The 17586-nt window shown below is 35.1% G+C and overlaps 1 protein-coding gene across 6 annotated transcripts; it reads right to left on the bottom strand.

Annotated features, from left to right (window-relative positions):
- Window positions 1–126: 126 nt before the first annotated feature.
- Window positions 127–15518, bottom strand: LOC138330126 (E3 ubiquitin-protein ligase TRIM33-like). 6 transcript variants are annotated; one of them, XM_069277522.1, is made up of 10 exons: window positions 15382–15518; window positions 13746–14072; window positions 10902–12788; window positions 8566–8728; window positions 8235–8310; window positions 7673–7935; window positions 6669–6804; window positions 6126–6200; window positions 5004–5189; window positions 127–2628 (listed from the first exon to the last, which is right to left on the bottom strand). In XM_069277522.1, exons 2-10 carry the CDS (start codon window positions 14062–14064, stop codon window positions 2440–2442), a joined length of 3294 nt encoding a protein of 1097 aa, XP_069133623.1. In that variant the 5' UTR covers window positions 14065–14072; window positions 15382–15518; the 3' UTR covers window positions 127–2439. The 6 variants fall into 6 exon arrangements, with proteins under 6 accessions (XP_069133623.1, XP_069133626.1, XP_069133625.1 ...); XM_069277525.1 differs by having other exon boundaries at window positions 5037–5189; XM_069277524.1 differs by having other exon boundaries at window positions 7673–7902.
- Between the last annotated feature and the right edge of the window lie 2068 nt (window positions 15519–17586).

Genomic DNA, 17586 nt, shown 5'->3' with positions numbered 1-17586 from the left:
CGAGTCCTAGGACTGAAGCTGTACGGAAGAATATAAAGAGTACTAAGTTAAAAGTTATCTGTGCAATGCTCTTAGTACTCAAACTATGTATAGATATGATATACGAAAAATAACTCGACACAAAGACTGCTTTCATTTTTTATCCATCTTATCAAGAGAACATGCAAATATTTCTTGCATGAAAGTATCAAAATACTGTATCAAAGGAAAACATGTCACAACATTCTCCTTTGGCAATTCAAATATTAAAACTGAATTGATCATTTGTTATCACTGCATTCTAACACATTGTACACACAAAATCTTCTGTAAAATTCTACAGAATGACATTCAGAAACAACACTGATATTGCTTGTTAGTCATGTATCTGTACTATATTTATAGCAGTTAACATATTAATCTAGACATTTCCATTGGATGCATCACAGTGAACAAGTATATAATATGTTCTTATTCCTGTTTCATTAATCAGATTGGAATTATGACAAACATATTTATAATAATCAGCAATATCATGTCTTTGGAATTTAAATTGCAAATCATTTACTCCTGAATAATTTTTTCAATCTCGTTCCAGTATTATCCCAGAAAAGTGAATAAGCATAATGTAAAATCAATAAAAGTTGATCTACATTTGATCTTCAGAATTACCAGCTCTTTTTCTAACACTGCACTGATAATATCAGACCAATACATATCTTTAATCCCTACAACAACGTTGCAAAATCCTAACAAACTTGGTATGTTATATGAAAATATAAATCACACACATTCTCTCTTTAAAACATAGTTTTTTGGTAGTAAATAAACAAATTGTGTCGAATTTAAAACATTAGAATCAGCACTAATGTATCGACACGTATACCGACCTATCACCATCAACCTAGACATGTTCTTTTGTTACATTTCTTTCTTTCATTTTTTTTTTTTTACATTAAATATGACTAATCCACCCCTGAAAATTCATAATAGACAAGTCTAGTCTTTGATTTAGAAGAATCTAAACGTGTCTTCAGGGGTGGATGTATTAAAATGAACTGTATCCTGAAACAGTGTAAATACTGGCCGGGTTTTTTTTTTTTTTTTCATCTGTTCTTCCGCACAAAACTATAGTAGTCACAAGGATATCAATGTATGCCGAGTAAAAATGAAATATACTTCAGAATCTTCTTTGTTTCCGCACAAAACTATAGTAGTCACAAGGATATCAATGTATGCCGAGTAAAAATGAAATATACTTCAGAATCTTCTATGTTTCTACATAATTCTCACTAATCAATATTACACAGACTAGCTCTACAGTTCCAGTCAAAACCTACATTCAGACACATGTGCAATGTATACTCAAACTAAAAATAAATAACTACGTAATATATACTAAAGTGGTTAATTAGGGAGCATACAAACATGTACAATGTATTTTTGTGTTCACATTCTAAAATCAAATGTAATCATAATATGAGTAATTAATTAACACAACTCAAAATTACCTTACAGTAATTACTTCAAATTTCAATTAATCAATCGTAAAGTAGCAATTCTAATTTGATTTTTTTTCTAGGAAGACCATAAGAATTTATATATATTAGTACGATATTTCCAAACGACAGACTGAAGAGCATCATTTATGCAAAGTATCATAATAAGAGATGCTTGTTCTGACAGTTCCCTATTTAATGAAGAGGGTTAAACTTCATTTCTATCATTAAATCATAAAGCGCTAATTCCATGCAGAAACAAAACATTACACAGGTTTTCATCTACCATATTCGCCGTAATTAGCACCCCTCCCCTCTTCCACAGAAAATGTTGAAGTTGATCACAGGTTTCACCCTTATCCCATTGGTTTAAACGATGTCTTACAGCTGTGTGATGCTAAAAATATCAACATTGTATCCCATATTACATAAAAGTAATACTATGGCATGTGTAAACATTTTCACATGTGAATCACAACGCAACGCAATCACAATTGAAGTGTCTCAAAAGGATAGAAGGCATTTGCATGTTTACTGTGACAGATCAATGTGCCATGAGTACAGAAATAGTTAAAATATGGCAGATATTTTTTTAAGTTTTTCATCCACAATTCCCTAATAAACAACTCCAACTCCCTTTGTGATAATATGGGCACTCATTATGGCGAATATGGTTAATATGATTTCCAGTTACATTAAAACACCTTACAGTACAAATAGATAAATCTTCCTCCACATACATTTTGACATTTTCACTGTAGATTTTGGTTACAACTTCAGCTTTTCTTTATACATGCACCAACTAGCCTTCGATATGAACAATGAGTTGTCACGTTTAGCACTAAACATGTTGAATGAATGATCATCAAATCACAGCAATGACAATCTGTTGGAGAGATCCTGCCTAAAGCCACAGCTTGAAGTATGTTCGATTATTCTTTGATCTTATAATTTAAATATCTCAGTAGAAATGAACAGCGGAATCGTCGGATCTTTTCTTTTTAGCAGCAGGATCGTGTGGAGAGGTTGAGACTGCTGGTCGTTCCCGCTCCTCGTCAAGAACATCTACATAACACGGAAGGAATCGATGAACCAGGTTCTCAAACTCCTCCTCAACCATTTTCCCATGCTTCCATATCTCAGAAGTTGCCTGCAAGAAAAAAATGACAATGTCAATCACAAGTTCAATTCAGTTTTTAACATTTTGTGCAGCTGATTGTCAAACACACTCAGATTATTTACATGATTTGTACTCACTTTATATTCATTCTCAGTCCAATAACATATGCTTTGATTCTAAACAAAAACATTATGGATTAGAAAATCAAACAAATGTTAAGATTTTGCACACAACTCTTTGGAAACAATAACATTGTTAAGCCCTGGCAGACAAAATTTTAGAAACACAACAGCAAATAAATAGTTTTTATCGTCTTTATGTTATGCAAGCTTTATTACACAACTATATAATAAATATTGAACTTTGACATACAGAACTTGGGCCAAGTTTTACAAACATTCCTCAAATTTAAGGAATTCCTTAACTTATTTCTCCATAGAAAGCATGACAAAAGTTCAGGAAAAAATCTTAAGTTAAGGAGCCTTCCATAAAATCTGTAATGCTCTCCTATGGAGAATTTTAAGATAATGAATTTCTTAAACTGGAGGACTAATTGTGAAAATGGGTTCATTTCTTTCAACATGTACCATTTAATTTTTATCACTTTCTACCATGTACAAGCATTTTTTTAAAAATTCATTGTTAGCACATTAAATGACACTTAAATTCAGAAATCTGGCAAAAAATAATTTGTTGCTAATTCAGCTTAGTATGGACGGAAGTGCCAACAACCAAGGTCAGAGGTCAGGATACCTGGTTGTATCAACTTAAATATTATTTTTGTTTAGTTTACAAGAGCATAGAACAAGAAACTTAAAACCTTAAAATAAATCAAATTCATTTTATTCAAAATTAAATTTACATTGTTCAGGTTTTTCAATATGCAGAGTTAGCTTTTCTGGGGAGAATATGTTTGACCATTAGTCTAGCTATCCAGTGTTCCTCTCTATAACCGTATTTGCTGTAATTAGCGCCCAGGGCATTTAAATAATTGTAACAAATGGGGATGCTTATTAATGAACCAAAATCTAAGATGTGGGCAAAAAAATGTCAGCTATATTTCAAATACTTCTGTACTCATAGTACATTAATCTATTACAGTTAACATACATATGCCTTTTATCGTTTATGACAAATTATTGACAAATTATTATTTCGTGATTCATGTGTAAAAGATTTGAAAGTTCATGTAATAAAGGATACAATGCAGATGTTAGAGGCATCACATGTTGAAAACTTTGTTAAATCCATGGCATTGGGGAGGGGTGCTAATTGTGGCGAATACGGTACAACCTTCAGAGATATTTTTATGTATTTTCTCCAAGTGGTTTATGAGCAAAATATTTGTATTTTCAGGCAGAACCTTTAACAACTAAAGAAACAAATAATACTAAGAAAAGAGAACTCTTTATAACAAATTCTGACTCCATATGACTGTTTGTAAATAATTTCTGGATTATTAAGTATAGACGATTGGAGCAAATAAATAAACATTTTCCATGACATGGAAATGTACACTCTTTATAAAATAAGCAATGCAATCAAACATATCACATATAAACATCAAGCAAACATGTTAGATTTGTCACACAAGAAATCATATTTCAAAATTAATTTGAAAACAGGGCTGTTAGAAATTAAACAAAACAACCCAATGTTAATCAACAAAGAAATTCATTAAGAAATCAATTGAAAATCGCAATTCAAATCACTTCACAAAAATGATACATGATTAAAAGACAATAATGCATGGTGATTACTATTGGGCATAGATGTTTAAATTATCAATAAGGATGAAAATAAAACCACAACATTTAGTCCTGTAAAGGATTTTTAAAGTATACTGGATCTTTCAGAAGACTAAGTGCATCCAAGTTTTTATTTAATTTTTTGTGAAAATTGGGAGATCAAATTTGATCGTAAAAGTCATCGAAACTTGAAAATAAAGGCAAATGGTTGATGAAGGCATTAAGGCAACTTTCAAATAATGTTATGTAACTAATTGACAACAATATATATATATATATATATAAATCTATGTGAATTTTAGCAGACATATGTTCTGTTTTTAATACTAGCCTTGTACACCCAAACAGCGAAATTTATAACGTTTATCCATTCATCCCCGAAGACACATTTAGATTCTTCTAGTTCAACGGCCAGAATAGTCCATTTTGAAATTTTAGGCGTGAACGAATTAACAATGTCCTGGGGACATATCTTCTAACACTGTATCTCTACCCAGTGAATCTAATGCGAATTCCTATGTTCTAAATCCCAAGTTCTGAATTTACTTGTTGAAAGGATGCAAATGTCTCCTGAAAAAAATACCAGAACTTCTTATAGCAAGCTGGAGAACGTCAAACTACCCAGCTAAGCATGCCAGAATTTGAACCAGTTCCTACTTTGATGTTATGTACTTGGGCCGTGGAACTTACATCATTGTAAGTTCTGCAGTTCTTAAACACCAGCAGCATGTCCGAGATGAATTCATCCACCACGTTGTAATGGTTGAAGTTCTGTCGCTGTAGTTTACATTTGATTTTTCCAAAGTCTATGGGGTTGGTGATAATCTTGTAGTAGTTTGGTACCTATCAACACAAAAAACATTTGACATCTTTAATATTCAGGACAAGAAATAACTCAGGTCCGATAGGTCAAGACCAGTAAAATATGCTCCCGGGCAAATGAAAACTGGTGTCAACTTGCCCAGTTTTAATGTTAGTTACCCTGTTTTGTGTAAAATTAGATAGAAATCTTAAATTCGGGCAAGTGGTTTTCAAAGTAAGTTTCTTGCACTGAATATTACAGAAATATGATAATCATCAGGGTTTGCACTGGGTTCTCCCTAATCGGGGTCCTTTTCAGATCAAAATGGGGTCCCTTTGCATAATTTGAATGGAGGTCTAACATAAAAGTGGGACCTTTTCATTTTCTACACTTAAAAAGAATATGGGGACAGCATCAACACAAACTCTATTAGATGTCTTAATATATGACACTTGAAATTTTCAAAACTGTTATCATTCGTTATATATATGTCAACCTTAAAGATGCTCCATCGCCAAAAGACCATAAGCAGGTACTCATCATTTGAACAATAATTGGTGTTTAATTGTGTATATATGTCTAATTAACACTAAAAAAAATGAAACAATTATTTTCCTTTTGGTGCATACAAAATCAGTGCTTCTTTCCACATTGCACATAATGCCAGTGATTTTTTTTGGGACACAATTAATTATTTTTGATATTTTTATCTTGAAGTCATTTGTCAGCAGTGGAGCATCTTTAAGGAATATTGTCCTATTAGCTTTAATATCAAATGTGGCAAATGATCAAACAACAAATTATTTATTGTGCTGGAATTTTGTACGCCTTATTTGCCAGGTACTGACCGCTGGTCAGTGGTTTTTCTCTGGGTACTCCAGCTTTCCTCCACAAACTAACATGGCACGTCCTTACATGAACCTGGCTGTTAACAGGAAGTTAAACTATTAAAGCCCACAATTATCCCACAAACTTACTGCTTTGCTGACTGGTTCATGAAAAACGGTGCTCTTCCGGTGGCAGTATAGTTCCAGCAATATTCGTTCACAGGCCTGGGCAATAGAAATCAAATAGTGAACAAATACACCAAACATATCAAACATCAAATGCTAGTGGGAAATCGAAAAATTTATCACCACAAAATATACTGCAAACATACTTATTTCAGCTACAGTTTGATTTCAACATTGTTGACACTGTCTTTGAACGCTAATTCATGTACAGCGCTAAAATTTGTAAAAAGGAATTTCTAATGGTGAACTACGAAAGTGTTATAATTCATATCCCTGCTTAAAATCACAATTAACATTACTTTATTTTTTTGCATTTTGTGCAAAAATTTGACATTATTAAGAGATGTATAAAGGAATTGTAATGGAATTGCTTGCAAGTTAGTCATTTAATTCGAAGACTTTTTCTCTATGGATGGGCAAAATTTTTTAAACTTTTTGTGTATGGACTTGTTGGACATGGCTGCTGAGCCTGCTGAAAACGTTCCACAGAAAATGTCTGTTTCTTACCTTAGTTTCGTTATCTGTAAGCCCCGTGGGGGCCTTCCTCTTGCCTGTTCCTGGTACGATTGTGAATTCCTTGTTTTCCTTTTGTGTCAGACACAGGTCATCTTCCTTAGCACAAAGAATGCATTTCCACTCACCACTGAAGGGAAATCAACGAATGTCAAAATTAGTTACTTCTCTATTTATTCACGTTTACATAATAAAAGTCAGTAAGACATGTAATGTATTTATGTATATTTCATCTTTGCATATGACAGAGTTACCTCCCTTGCAGAAAAGTATCTGATGTGTAATAATTACTTTGTGAGCGAAATTGGTTTACACAGAAAACTAGAAAACACATAATTTCATAATCAACACCTACCCACAAGGGCAGATAACCCATAAAACAAAAAATAATATATATGAAATAAACAAATCAGCTATTCATCAATCATACGATCAAGTACTCAAGACATAACTTCATTTATATTATAAAGTTTTTATGACAAAGAAATTGTTTTTTCTTATAAACAAAACACGGATTTGGTTATGAAGTCAAAGGTTTTAAATATGTGAGGAAGGAGAAAGAACCAGTATGAAATTCCCAAAAGGTTAAATGCGCCAATTTCTCGAAACAAACTTTAGTCAAAAACTGACTTAGTCATAAATTTTCATATAAGTTACATAAGGAGAAAAACTTAAGTTTTGACTTAAGTCTGCACTTTTGTTTCGAGAAATTGGGGCCTGAAAGTATAAAAAACAAAACCAGTAATGATGTAGGAAAAATGAAATAATTCACCAGCGACAAACGTTTTCAAGGTCCAATAATTATCAAACCAAAACAAATAATGATAGAGAAAAAAATGAAAGCTTCAATAAGTACAAAAGTAAAACCAATAATGATAAGAGGAAATAGAAACACATAACTAGTGACACATGTTTTCAAAAGAGTCCACAAAATGGTGGGATGTATGAAAAAACAACAATGAAATGGCATGCCTGTGCATATGACTTACTGGACATACCTTGGGTAGGTGTTCAGCTCAGGGACATGACATTTTAAGTGAAACACCTTAGGGCATTTATCACAACATAAGAGGTCGCCCCCGTTCTGACACACGGCACAGTAGTCCTCGTTAGGGTCATTATTATTAGGCACCGGCATCGTCTTGCCTCCCCCGACTGGAGCCACTGGGGGCTTCATGTGAACGAGTGGCGGAGGTGGCTTGGACGGTAACGGCACTGTCCCCGATGACTGCAAACGGAAAACAGAATCATAGATCATGTTCTGAAAAAGATCAAAGTGTTAATCTTTTTTCAATGTTCTGAATAAGATGAATGCGTAAATCTTATTTTCATATTAGTCAACAAGCCCAATCACAACTTTTTGAACAATTTTTTTTCCCAACTAGGGAATTTACATGTACAGTATTTAGAACTACAGAAACAAACAAAAAGAAAAAATCTCATTAAAACTGCACTAACCTCTTTAAAGTACTTTTTCCATGAAATTTTTTGGCAAATTAAGTATGAATATAATTGATCAACAGTATGTAAGATTGGGATCAAGGACATGATGTTAATTACCTGTGACTGTGATTGAGAATGTGACTGCTGTGAAAAGGAACATGGAGGGAACTCTGTGAATTCCTGTTTGACGTGGCTGAAAAAGAGAAACGTGAGACTTGAGAACTGATTGTTCATCTGACCCTAAAGTCATGTAAGTTTACTCTTTTTTTAAATTACTAATGAAAAACGCAGGAAATCAAAGAATCCTTCAATGAAATCATAAATTCATGAAATAATTGATATAAAACCTTGATATGCAGTTTTAATAGCTACGAGACAGTTCAAGGGTGGATATAATGACAGTGACAGTAACCCCTGGAGTAAGGAAGATACCATCCAGTGTAAATACCTTGTTGTGGATCCTACAGCCTGCCCTGATTCGGCACTACTACTGGTGGCAGGAGGTAGGTCAGGAGTGACTCTATTCCCACCCTGGCTGGCTCCCCCAGACTGGTCAAATCCAGCCCCAGCTGGACTCGGGGTCTGGTTGGCGTGGGACGCTGCCTGTGCACCTAAAATTGCATTACATTCAAAAATGAAGAAAATGTGTTGATTTTTATCACATTTAAATTTTTTTTTTCAATTACCAAATGAAAAAAAGATAAATGCTGAAGTGTATATTGTACTTTTCCAAATGTTCTTACAACCATATTTTATAAGATTATTATTAATAAAAGTTTTAAGTAGATATCGATCTAGAGTTGTATCGTAAGTAAAAGCCAAAGCTAAGGTTGAGGACTGTTAGACAGATTTAAATTATCTTTATTTTAGTGTTTTAACATTACGCGTCGCTCTTGAACTAAGCCAAATACATGTTTCCAATAACTCACTGTAACTCATTCATCCCTGAACATTCATAATGAACTATTCCAGTGTTTGAATTAGAAAAGTTCAATTATGTATTCAGGGGTAAAGGAGTTATTGATTTTTTTTTATATTGACTTAAAATTTAGACTTCATCTAACCTGATTTGAGTCTTGGACTATCCCTGGTATTCTAATAACTGTACAATTATGATTTTGTGCAAATACAAACAATATTTTTGGTTGTGATTTTTTTTTAACTTGATGCTTCCAATGAGCAATGCATTGGCTGATACAAACTGAATTGGGTTACCGGAAGCAAATACTTCTTGCATAGCCTAATATCAAATACTAATTAAAAGCATTAGGTATATATATATAAGAAATAGTGTACAGTACACTTGTTAAAAAGTCTACAGTTAGGTATATTGACCGACAAAACATCCAGCAACTGCATTCATGTACATTCAGAATTCTCGCCTAGTTTTTTAATAGATGGTTGAAAATTAATAATAGGTGGTTGGGGGGCCACAGGTCCCTGTGGTGGCCAATACTTATATTTGACAAAAATAGCTGGTTGTAAACAAAGAAATAGATGGCTGTTTTTGCCTGCAACCGGCTTTTAACGAGAACCCTGACATTTATAATTATATATATGAATTAATTCATGACGTAGATTTTCTAAAAAGACCACTTCAAATTTTTTTTTATGTACAATAATTAAAATTTCTTCAACAAGATCACTGGCTACAATAATATATACACTGGTTAAAAACTTAACAATTATGCAATATGTCATAACTATATACCTGCAACATTACACATGTAAAAATGAATTTTATGGAAAGCTTTGCTTTTCTTTACATTCATATTTCCATATAATATATGTCCAACTAGGACAAATTAAAACAACTTGGTGACATCAACCATAATCTCAAAAACACACATACAAAAAAAACATTACCATAATAAAATGATAAAATTAATCTCAATAGACATGCAAAACAGATTTTTGTTTTTTAAATCTGTAAACGACCCAAGCCCTTTGGTATCCCTTGAATGCATTCTGTCAATATTTATAGTTGCACAACTTCACGCAATCAGGCCTCAAATAAGTTGTAGCAAACCAAGTGAAATCAGTTCAGAACCTAATAGAAAAAGCAAATTTACATGCGAAGCAGTGCAAGTTATTTCTAGCTTACATCATAGCTAGCTAGCTATATGTGTTATATCTAATTGACTTTATATGCGGTATGCTTCTCAATCTGAAGCTTTGACAGTGCAAGATCACTACAGTACCATATATTTTCTCAAAACTTTTACAGAATCTAGAATTCTACCACTGACCATGGCCATGTCTTAGCCTAGCAAGGTTCAGGTTGCTGGCTAGGTCTATGGTTTTTCTGAGGATACTTGGTACTCTTTCTAAAATAAATGACTACAGCTGACAAAAGGTCATAACACATAATTACAAATATATATATCAAACATCACTTTAATTACTACTTTTATCAAACCAAATTAATGGCATATGAATTAGTAAATTAGTTGGATATTTGACTTGTTATAACTAGCTACTCATCTAGCTACAAGCATGCAACACACAAGTCCCACAACGAATGTTGTATCAAGTTTAGTCCTTTGTCTTGTCGATAAGATTGTAATTTATACCACATTGTCTGATAAAACAAGTCAATAGTTGTCTCCCCTATAAGCTATGCTGTAAACATGCACTGTGAGTTGGTAACTTCTACAACTATAACGTTAATACTTAATAAATTAATATAAGCCGTACATGCTAAACTGGATATTAAACTGATGAGTGGGGGTGAGCTAGCTACTGAATGGGATATACAACACACAAAGAGAAGGCAGGCCTTACCTGGGGAGCGGGTTTGCTCAAACGATTTGGGGCCTGATTGCGTGGAGGAGGGAAGATATTTATTGGTAAGATCACAGATAGTTGTGTGCCAAGAGCCGGTTGGACTACATGGCTGGTGCTGGCCTTCGGTTGACACCTGCTGTCTCTGGCGATACCCGGCCTGCGTCGGTCCAGACGCTTCCTGACACATGCCTGATCGTGGCGCATTGTAACCACCCGATCCAGGCAGTTCAGGGGCCGTGCTACGCTTTGGTAAGTTTTGCTGCTGCAGGGCATATGCATTCATACCTTGGGGTACCATTGGTCTTGTATACACTGGTGGCTGTTGGTTACGATTCACAGAGGGTGCCGGTGGTCGACTTGTTGCGGCAGAGTTATAGAACGACGCATTCATATTGGCCAAATTGTGAATGGCCCCACTGGCTGGAAACCTGCTGGGTGCGCTCGACATAGGGGGACGTACCTGCATACCACCGTTAGTGATATTGCTAAGGTTACGTGTAGCCTCTATTACTGGTACCTGCCCTGCTACCTGGGTCTGCGAGTAGTTGGGGCCACCCAGAATCCCTCCATAGATACCAGGCGGCGACTGGTGCTGCTGCTGTAGTTGTTGTTGTTGCTGCTGTCGAAACTGCTGCATTGCTTTCTGTTGTTGTCTTAGCTGATACTGTTCCACCATCTTCTGAAACATTTCCCGCTGTTTGTCTGGCGGGTAGTTCTTCACCTGGTTCTTAATGTGGTTGTACACACTCGGTGGGACTCGAGCTGCAACACTTTCGAAGCCTGGGATCGTTGGTCGGTGGGGTACAGTTGGAGCATGAGGCTGAGGACCGCTGGATGAATAAGGAGCACTCGGGAGTGGCAGAGTGGAAGATTGCGAGGTCGCATGACCCATTGGCCAGGAATTTGGATATTTTGTATTATCAATAACCAAATGACCCACCTTGATAATGTTTTTGAGGAGGAAGTCTTTCTCGTGTTCAAATGTAATGGCGTAGTTGAGGATGCTGGGGTGAAATGGTATACCAGTGCGGGACAACTGGTCGAGTACTTTCATCATGGAGCCCTTCGTGTACAGAATTGACAGGTCATCGCCCAAGGTCAGGGCGTTCTCCACAAATTGCACAGAATGTTTCATTCGGAACACAGCATCGTTCACTAACCTCTGTTTATCCGATATCACACTGGTCTTGCCACTAATGTACTTCTCTAAATGAGACACCAATTTTTCTGAATGTGACTTGATTTCATTAAGGAGTGTATCGGTCACGTTTTTGATATTGTCACAAACATCTTCTAGCTTTGTCTTTAGTTCTTGGTTTTTGGCCTGGAGTATTTTGTCGGCTTGATTGTAATTTTGTAATTTTTGTTTCACTTTGACCACGACATGCTGCAATATTTCTCTCTGTTTGGTGATGGCCTCATTCATAAACTGATACCTATGGTCTTTATGTTCTAGCAGCTGGCAATCTCGACATGTCAGCTTATCGCACGTTTCACAGAATAATTTCAATGGTTCGTGTTTATGTGTACGACAGAACATACTTTTCTGACCTTTTGTGACAGGGGGCTCATCGTCCTTTTTAAGCTCACCTTTCGGAGAGATTGAATGATCTTTAGTTATACGAACACGTTTATGTGCAAAAACGCACTGATCACACAACCACTCACGACAATCGAGACAGAATGAGGACGCTTCCTCATTCTCGTCGCATGCTGTACATTTATGAATTTCTTCCTTTTCTTCTTCATCCTCCTCGATTACTATTGGTGTTTCTGAATCGAGATTCACAAAGAGATTGTCAATAACTAGGGTTTTGTCTACACTAGCACTACATGCGGGGCAGGACACAGCAAAATCCTCATTACTCTTCTCGCCATCTTTTTCTGTAAATAAGAAAAGCATTTTTTAGTTATTTTTTCTGCTCAAGTTGAAAAACTATATATATATTAATATTAATATGTCGATTTGGAGATGTCAAACTGAAATGACCATAAGTAAACTCCAATTTACCATAGATTGGTCTCCAGTGATTGTGATGTTTTTTGTCAACGTGATTTTTAGACGCAAGTCTAGATATTAATACATGTTTGGCTTCATTTAACGTTTTATTACAAATAAACAGCCAGGGTCATTTAACAAAGTGTTAGATTAAGATAGTGGAAGAAAGCCGATGTACCCAGAGAAAACCACCGACCAGCGGTCAGTACCTGGCAACTGCCGTAAGTGATTCAAACTCAAGACCCAGAGGTAGAGGCCTAGGGCTTGAGTCCCAGTTTATGCAATATATCATAAAATATTATATATCAACAGACAATTAAAATACATATGTGTATATAAGTGCAACAGTTGCAAGGTTTTCAATATTGGTTTGTGTCTGACATATCAAATTTTTGGCCAAATGTCCTACCATTTGTTTAAAATTCAACTTACATTTGTTTACATGTAAACTAGAGTTACTCCTCTTGGAACACAATCAATTTGGCTTGCATTATATATCATAAAAGTTCATAAATTTATTATATATTATAGCATTAAATAATAAATTCCTTGTAATCAAATTGATATTTTTCAATTCAATATTATCATATGTATGCTGTTTCAATTCCAGACTAGCACTTAGACTTTTGATAACATTAAAGACACAGGAATGATATTGTTGTTTATATATTATTAATTGATTACCAGATAAAAAACTATCTTATCAATTCATACTTTCTGGTAGACATCGTTTCAACAAATTATAATAGCTGTTCAATTCTGGTAGGCCTAATATCCCTAACTGCAGATGGTTAGAGAACCTTGCGCGTTACCTTCCCAAACGTATCCAGTGAAACACTTACTGCCGTTATTTTCCCCGTTTGCCGGGGGTTTATCAACATCCACAAGTAGACATGCATCCCCATCTACGGATGTTTTATCACCGCCTCCAGAATTGTCTGTTTTGTTAGCATTGTCCTTTTCCGATTCTGATTCACTTTTCGAGCCGTCGAGCTTGGAGTCTTCATGTTTCAAAACCTGAAAGAGCGTCTGATAGCACGGACTACACAAAGTATGCAGACATGGAAGTAGTTTTGGAGATTTGTCCTTTAATTCAGTTGCACAAAGAACGCACAATTTAAACGGGTTCTCCTCTTCTATAAATTCTAATTCTTCCGACATGATTATACCTGAAAATAGGAAGCAATATCATTATTGTCGGAACAACTCATGCCGATACAAACATGCCGCCATTACCGCAGTCTCGCTTTGAGGGATAAGGCTTCACAGTGCTACTTCCGGTTAGTTACTTTGAGGATCGCCACAGGGTAACCTATTTGTGTGAAATAATGCCGTGGCTGGAGGCAAAATATTGTGCTCAAGCAGCTTACGATACGTAAGCACTAATTATGCTGTCAATCTCCACTCTTTGAATTGACATCGTCACAAAAGCCAGTCACTATTTACGACACGTGATTTTATAAAATATCCATAAAATCCCAGATTATACAAACATGCTGGTGTGCATAATTTTTGTGGTTTATCAACAAACATATATAATCTCGTCTAAACGAAAAACTTCATGATGAAATGACGTCATAAAATGACGTAAAAACGCAAAACTAAACACAAGAAATGGAAGTGTAAAGATATGACGTCTTAGATGTCTCTGAGAGATTTGAATGATGACGTAATTGTGTATGACGTCATCTTTGAAATGACGTCACAAAATATGACGCCACACAAAGAAGTTCTCAATGTAGATTTTATCCTAAACAAAACCAGAGAAAAACGTCATCTGTGAATATTGACGTCATATAATGATGTGACGTCATATACTGACGGGACTTTGAATGATGACGTCACTACAATGCTAACTTCAGTGCAGTTGTATTTTGGAAAAAACGTCGTGAGTATATAATGACGTTATCAGGCAAAAGTATAAGCACGATATTTCCAAAATTTAAATTACACCGATTGTGACGTCATAATGAAATTTTAAATAATGACGCATTAACTGCCTTATTGACGGCAGAGAAGTCATCTTTGAAATGACGTCACTAAAAGCTATTTCCCTTTCCGATATATTCTCGACGCAAGTCCTTATGATAAAACACTTCAGAAAAGAACGTCGTTAAAAATTTGGAACATCATTTAGTGACATCGTGAATTCATTTCAAAACACTTTCAACGCCGTATAAAATCCTGTATACAGAATCGTAAGGAATTGTAAATTATGACGTCATAAACAATTACGACGTCATAGACAATGATGACGTCATCACACTATGAATCATCACACAATACTCCTCCAGACGCAAACAATCATTGTATAAATGCTGATCCTTTTCCACCTAACTTCACTTGGTTGATGTTGACATTTATCAATGGTACCAGATTACTTAGTCGATAGGACTAGTTGTGACTTTCCAACTTCTTCAATAGCCCAGGTAGTGTTTCTCATAAAGTATTGTATATCTACTATACTTTAGAACTTACAATGTATGTGTTCATTATGTGAACATCCTTTTCTGCCTTCTCTGTTCTCATGCGTCTTTCTGTAGTTGATCTATGCCGTTCATATCCGCACTGACTTGTTATACGACGCAGATATCACGTGATGTTTATGAGCCAGTGGAAAATTCCCAGAACATGCCTATGAAAATTTCCACCGCCTGAGCCTAGATACTACTTACGAGCTGGTCTATATTTAGAAACACATTAAGATAAACACCAGCTGCCAATCCCCTTGGCTGACTGCCAAGTCACTCGGCCTACTCGGGACGCGGCCTTTGTTCGCCTGTCAAGTTATCGCCGCAGGTGTTCTGTCTGCTGACTAAGCCGTTGTTGAAGGTTCTCACTCACAACTTGACACGGCTTGTCATGGCGATAATTGCTCTCTGACGCACTTCCCAATTTTCGCGCGCGGATACTGAAAACGCATACTTTTTTGCGAGCTATTATATCCTATTTTCCTTATCAAATAAGGAGAGAGAACGAGGATAAATGGTTATTTTCAGAGCAGTGAAGACTAGAACAATGTAACGATAAACAATGAATCGTATTTTCAATGTAACTTGCTATAAACAAATATCCACATGAAATAATCTTGTTTTAATGAAATTGTACAACATAGCTTAGTATATTGCAGTATTAACTTTTTTTTAAAATATATACCTAGAACGATTCTATTTAAAATATGTTTACTCGTTCATTCACAGAATTGAATGTTGTCTACGGAATTGTCTAGAGAATGGCTAAAAATGAAACTACATGTATATATATATGCTGATTATGATAAGAGGGATATACATGTTAGAGTGTTATATCCGGGATTGAGCGTTATCGAAGGAAATGATTGCCAACAGGGTTTTGTATAAATATATTTAGAATATTTTATGGAACTAGATTTTGTTAATGGCACACATTGTTAGGAGTATAGCTACACTATTGTAACTCAAAAGACTTTTAGACAGATAATGTTATTATGTCAATATAACCATAATGAGATCATGTTGCCATGTTGCCATGCTGATTTAATGTTACCATGGTTATTTGATGTTACAATGTCGATACATTGTGATGTTGCTATGCTGAGTTGATGTTGCCATGCTGCCATGGTTATTTTATGTTATACCACAGTGATAAATTGTGATGTTGCTTTGCTGATTTGATGTTGCCATGGTTATTTGATGTTACCATGACGATAAATTGTGATGTTGCCGTGCTGATTTGATGTTGCCATAGTTATTTGATGTTGCCATGACGATAAATTGTGATATTGACATGGTGATTTAATGTTGCCATGTTGTTTAAATGTTATTATGGTGGTTTGATATTGCCATGATAACGGAATGTTACCATGGTGATACATTGGGATGTTGCTATGGTGATTTCATGATGCCATGGTGATTTGATGTTGGTAAAGGAATAATTAGTCAAAGGGATGAAATGTTTCGAAGGACACTTACTGTTGCCTGGGAATTAAATAATAACTAAGAAAATGTTGGGTTTTTTTTTAGAAATTGTTAAGGTAAGCATGTGACATTGCGAAGGGAAATAAATGTGATTGGAGTCAAATAATATCTAGCAGAGTTTTAATGCTATTTTAAGGTAACCACAATTGTTAAAAAACTAACTTACTAACGCATCGCCTGATCTTGAAAACGTTGTCATATGAGCACTGAGTTGGCATATGAAATCCAAACCAATGACATAGTATACAATATCAACATTTCATACAGAATGTCGAATGGTAAAAGACGAGAATGAGCCTTCATGAGGGAAGCAAATAGCATTTTCTATCACTTTCTATTATCATTTTTTGATTAATGTGGTTTCACCTTCAACAGAAAGCATATTTATCACTTAAGAAGCGAACCGCAGTGGGGAAAACATTTATTAAATTCCAAATTGCAAAAAGCACAGAGAAAAAAGAAACCATACCACTACATCGAACTATATTAAACAAAGGCAAAACATATATATTGCAAGTAGAATAAAAAGAACAATGGGAAAGGTTCAAAGGGGAAAGTTCCGGATGAGTAAACGTTATTGTTTCACATTCATAAAGCTAGGTCAATGATGGTTCACTCTAAAAAGCGTTTTGCATGTATCACTACAGTTTATATAGACATTTTGTCATGATGACATTATGACGACAACTTTGCAGATCTGTGACCTTTGACCTTTACATTAAAACAG

This window comes from Argopecten irradians, chromosome 8, assembly GCF_041381155.1.
Source record: "Argopecten irradians isolate NY chromosome 8, Ai_NY, whole genome shotgun sequence".
Taxonomy (NCBI): domain Eukaryota; kingdom Metazoa; phylum Mollusca; class Bivalvia; order Pectinida; family Pectinidae; genus Argopecten; species Argopecten irradians.
The sequence above is the reverse complement of the archived record's forward strand: the minus strand, read 5'-3'. Positions and strand labels throughout refer to the sequence as shown.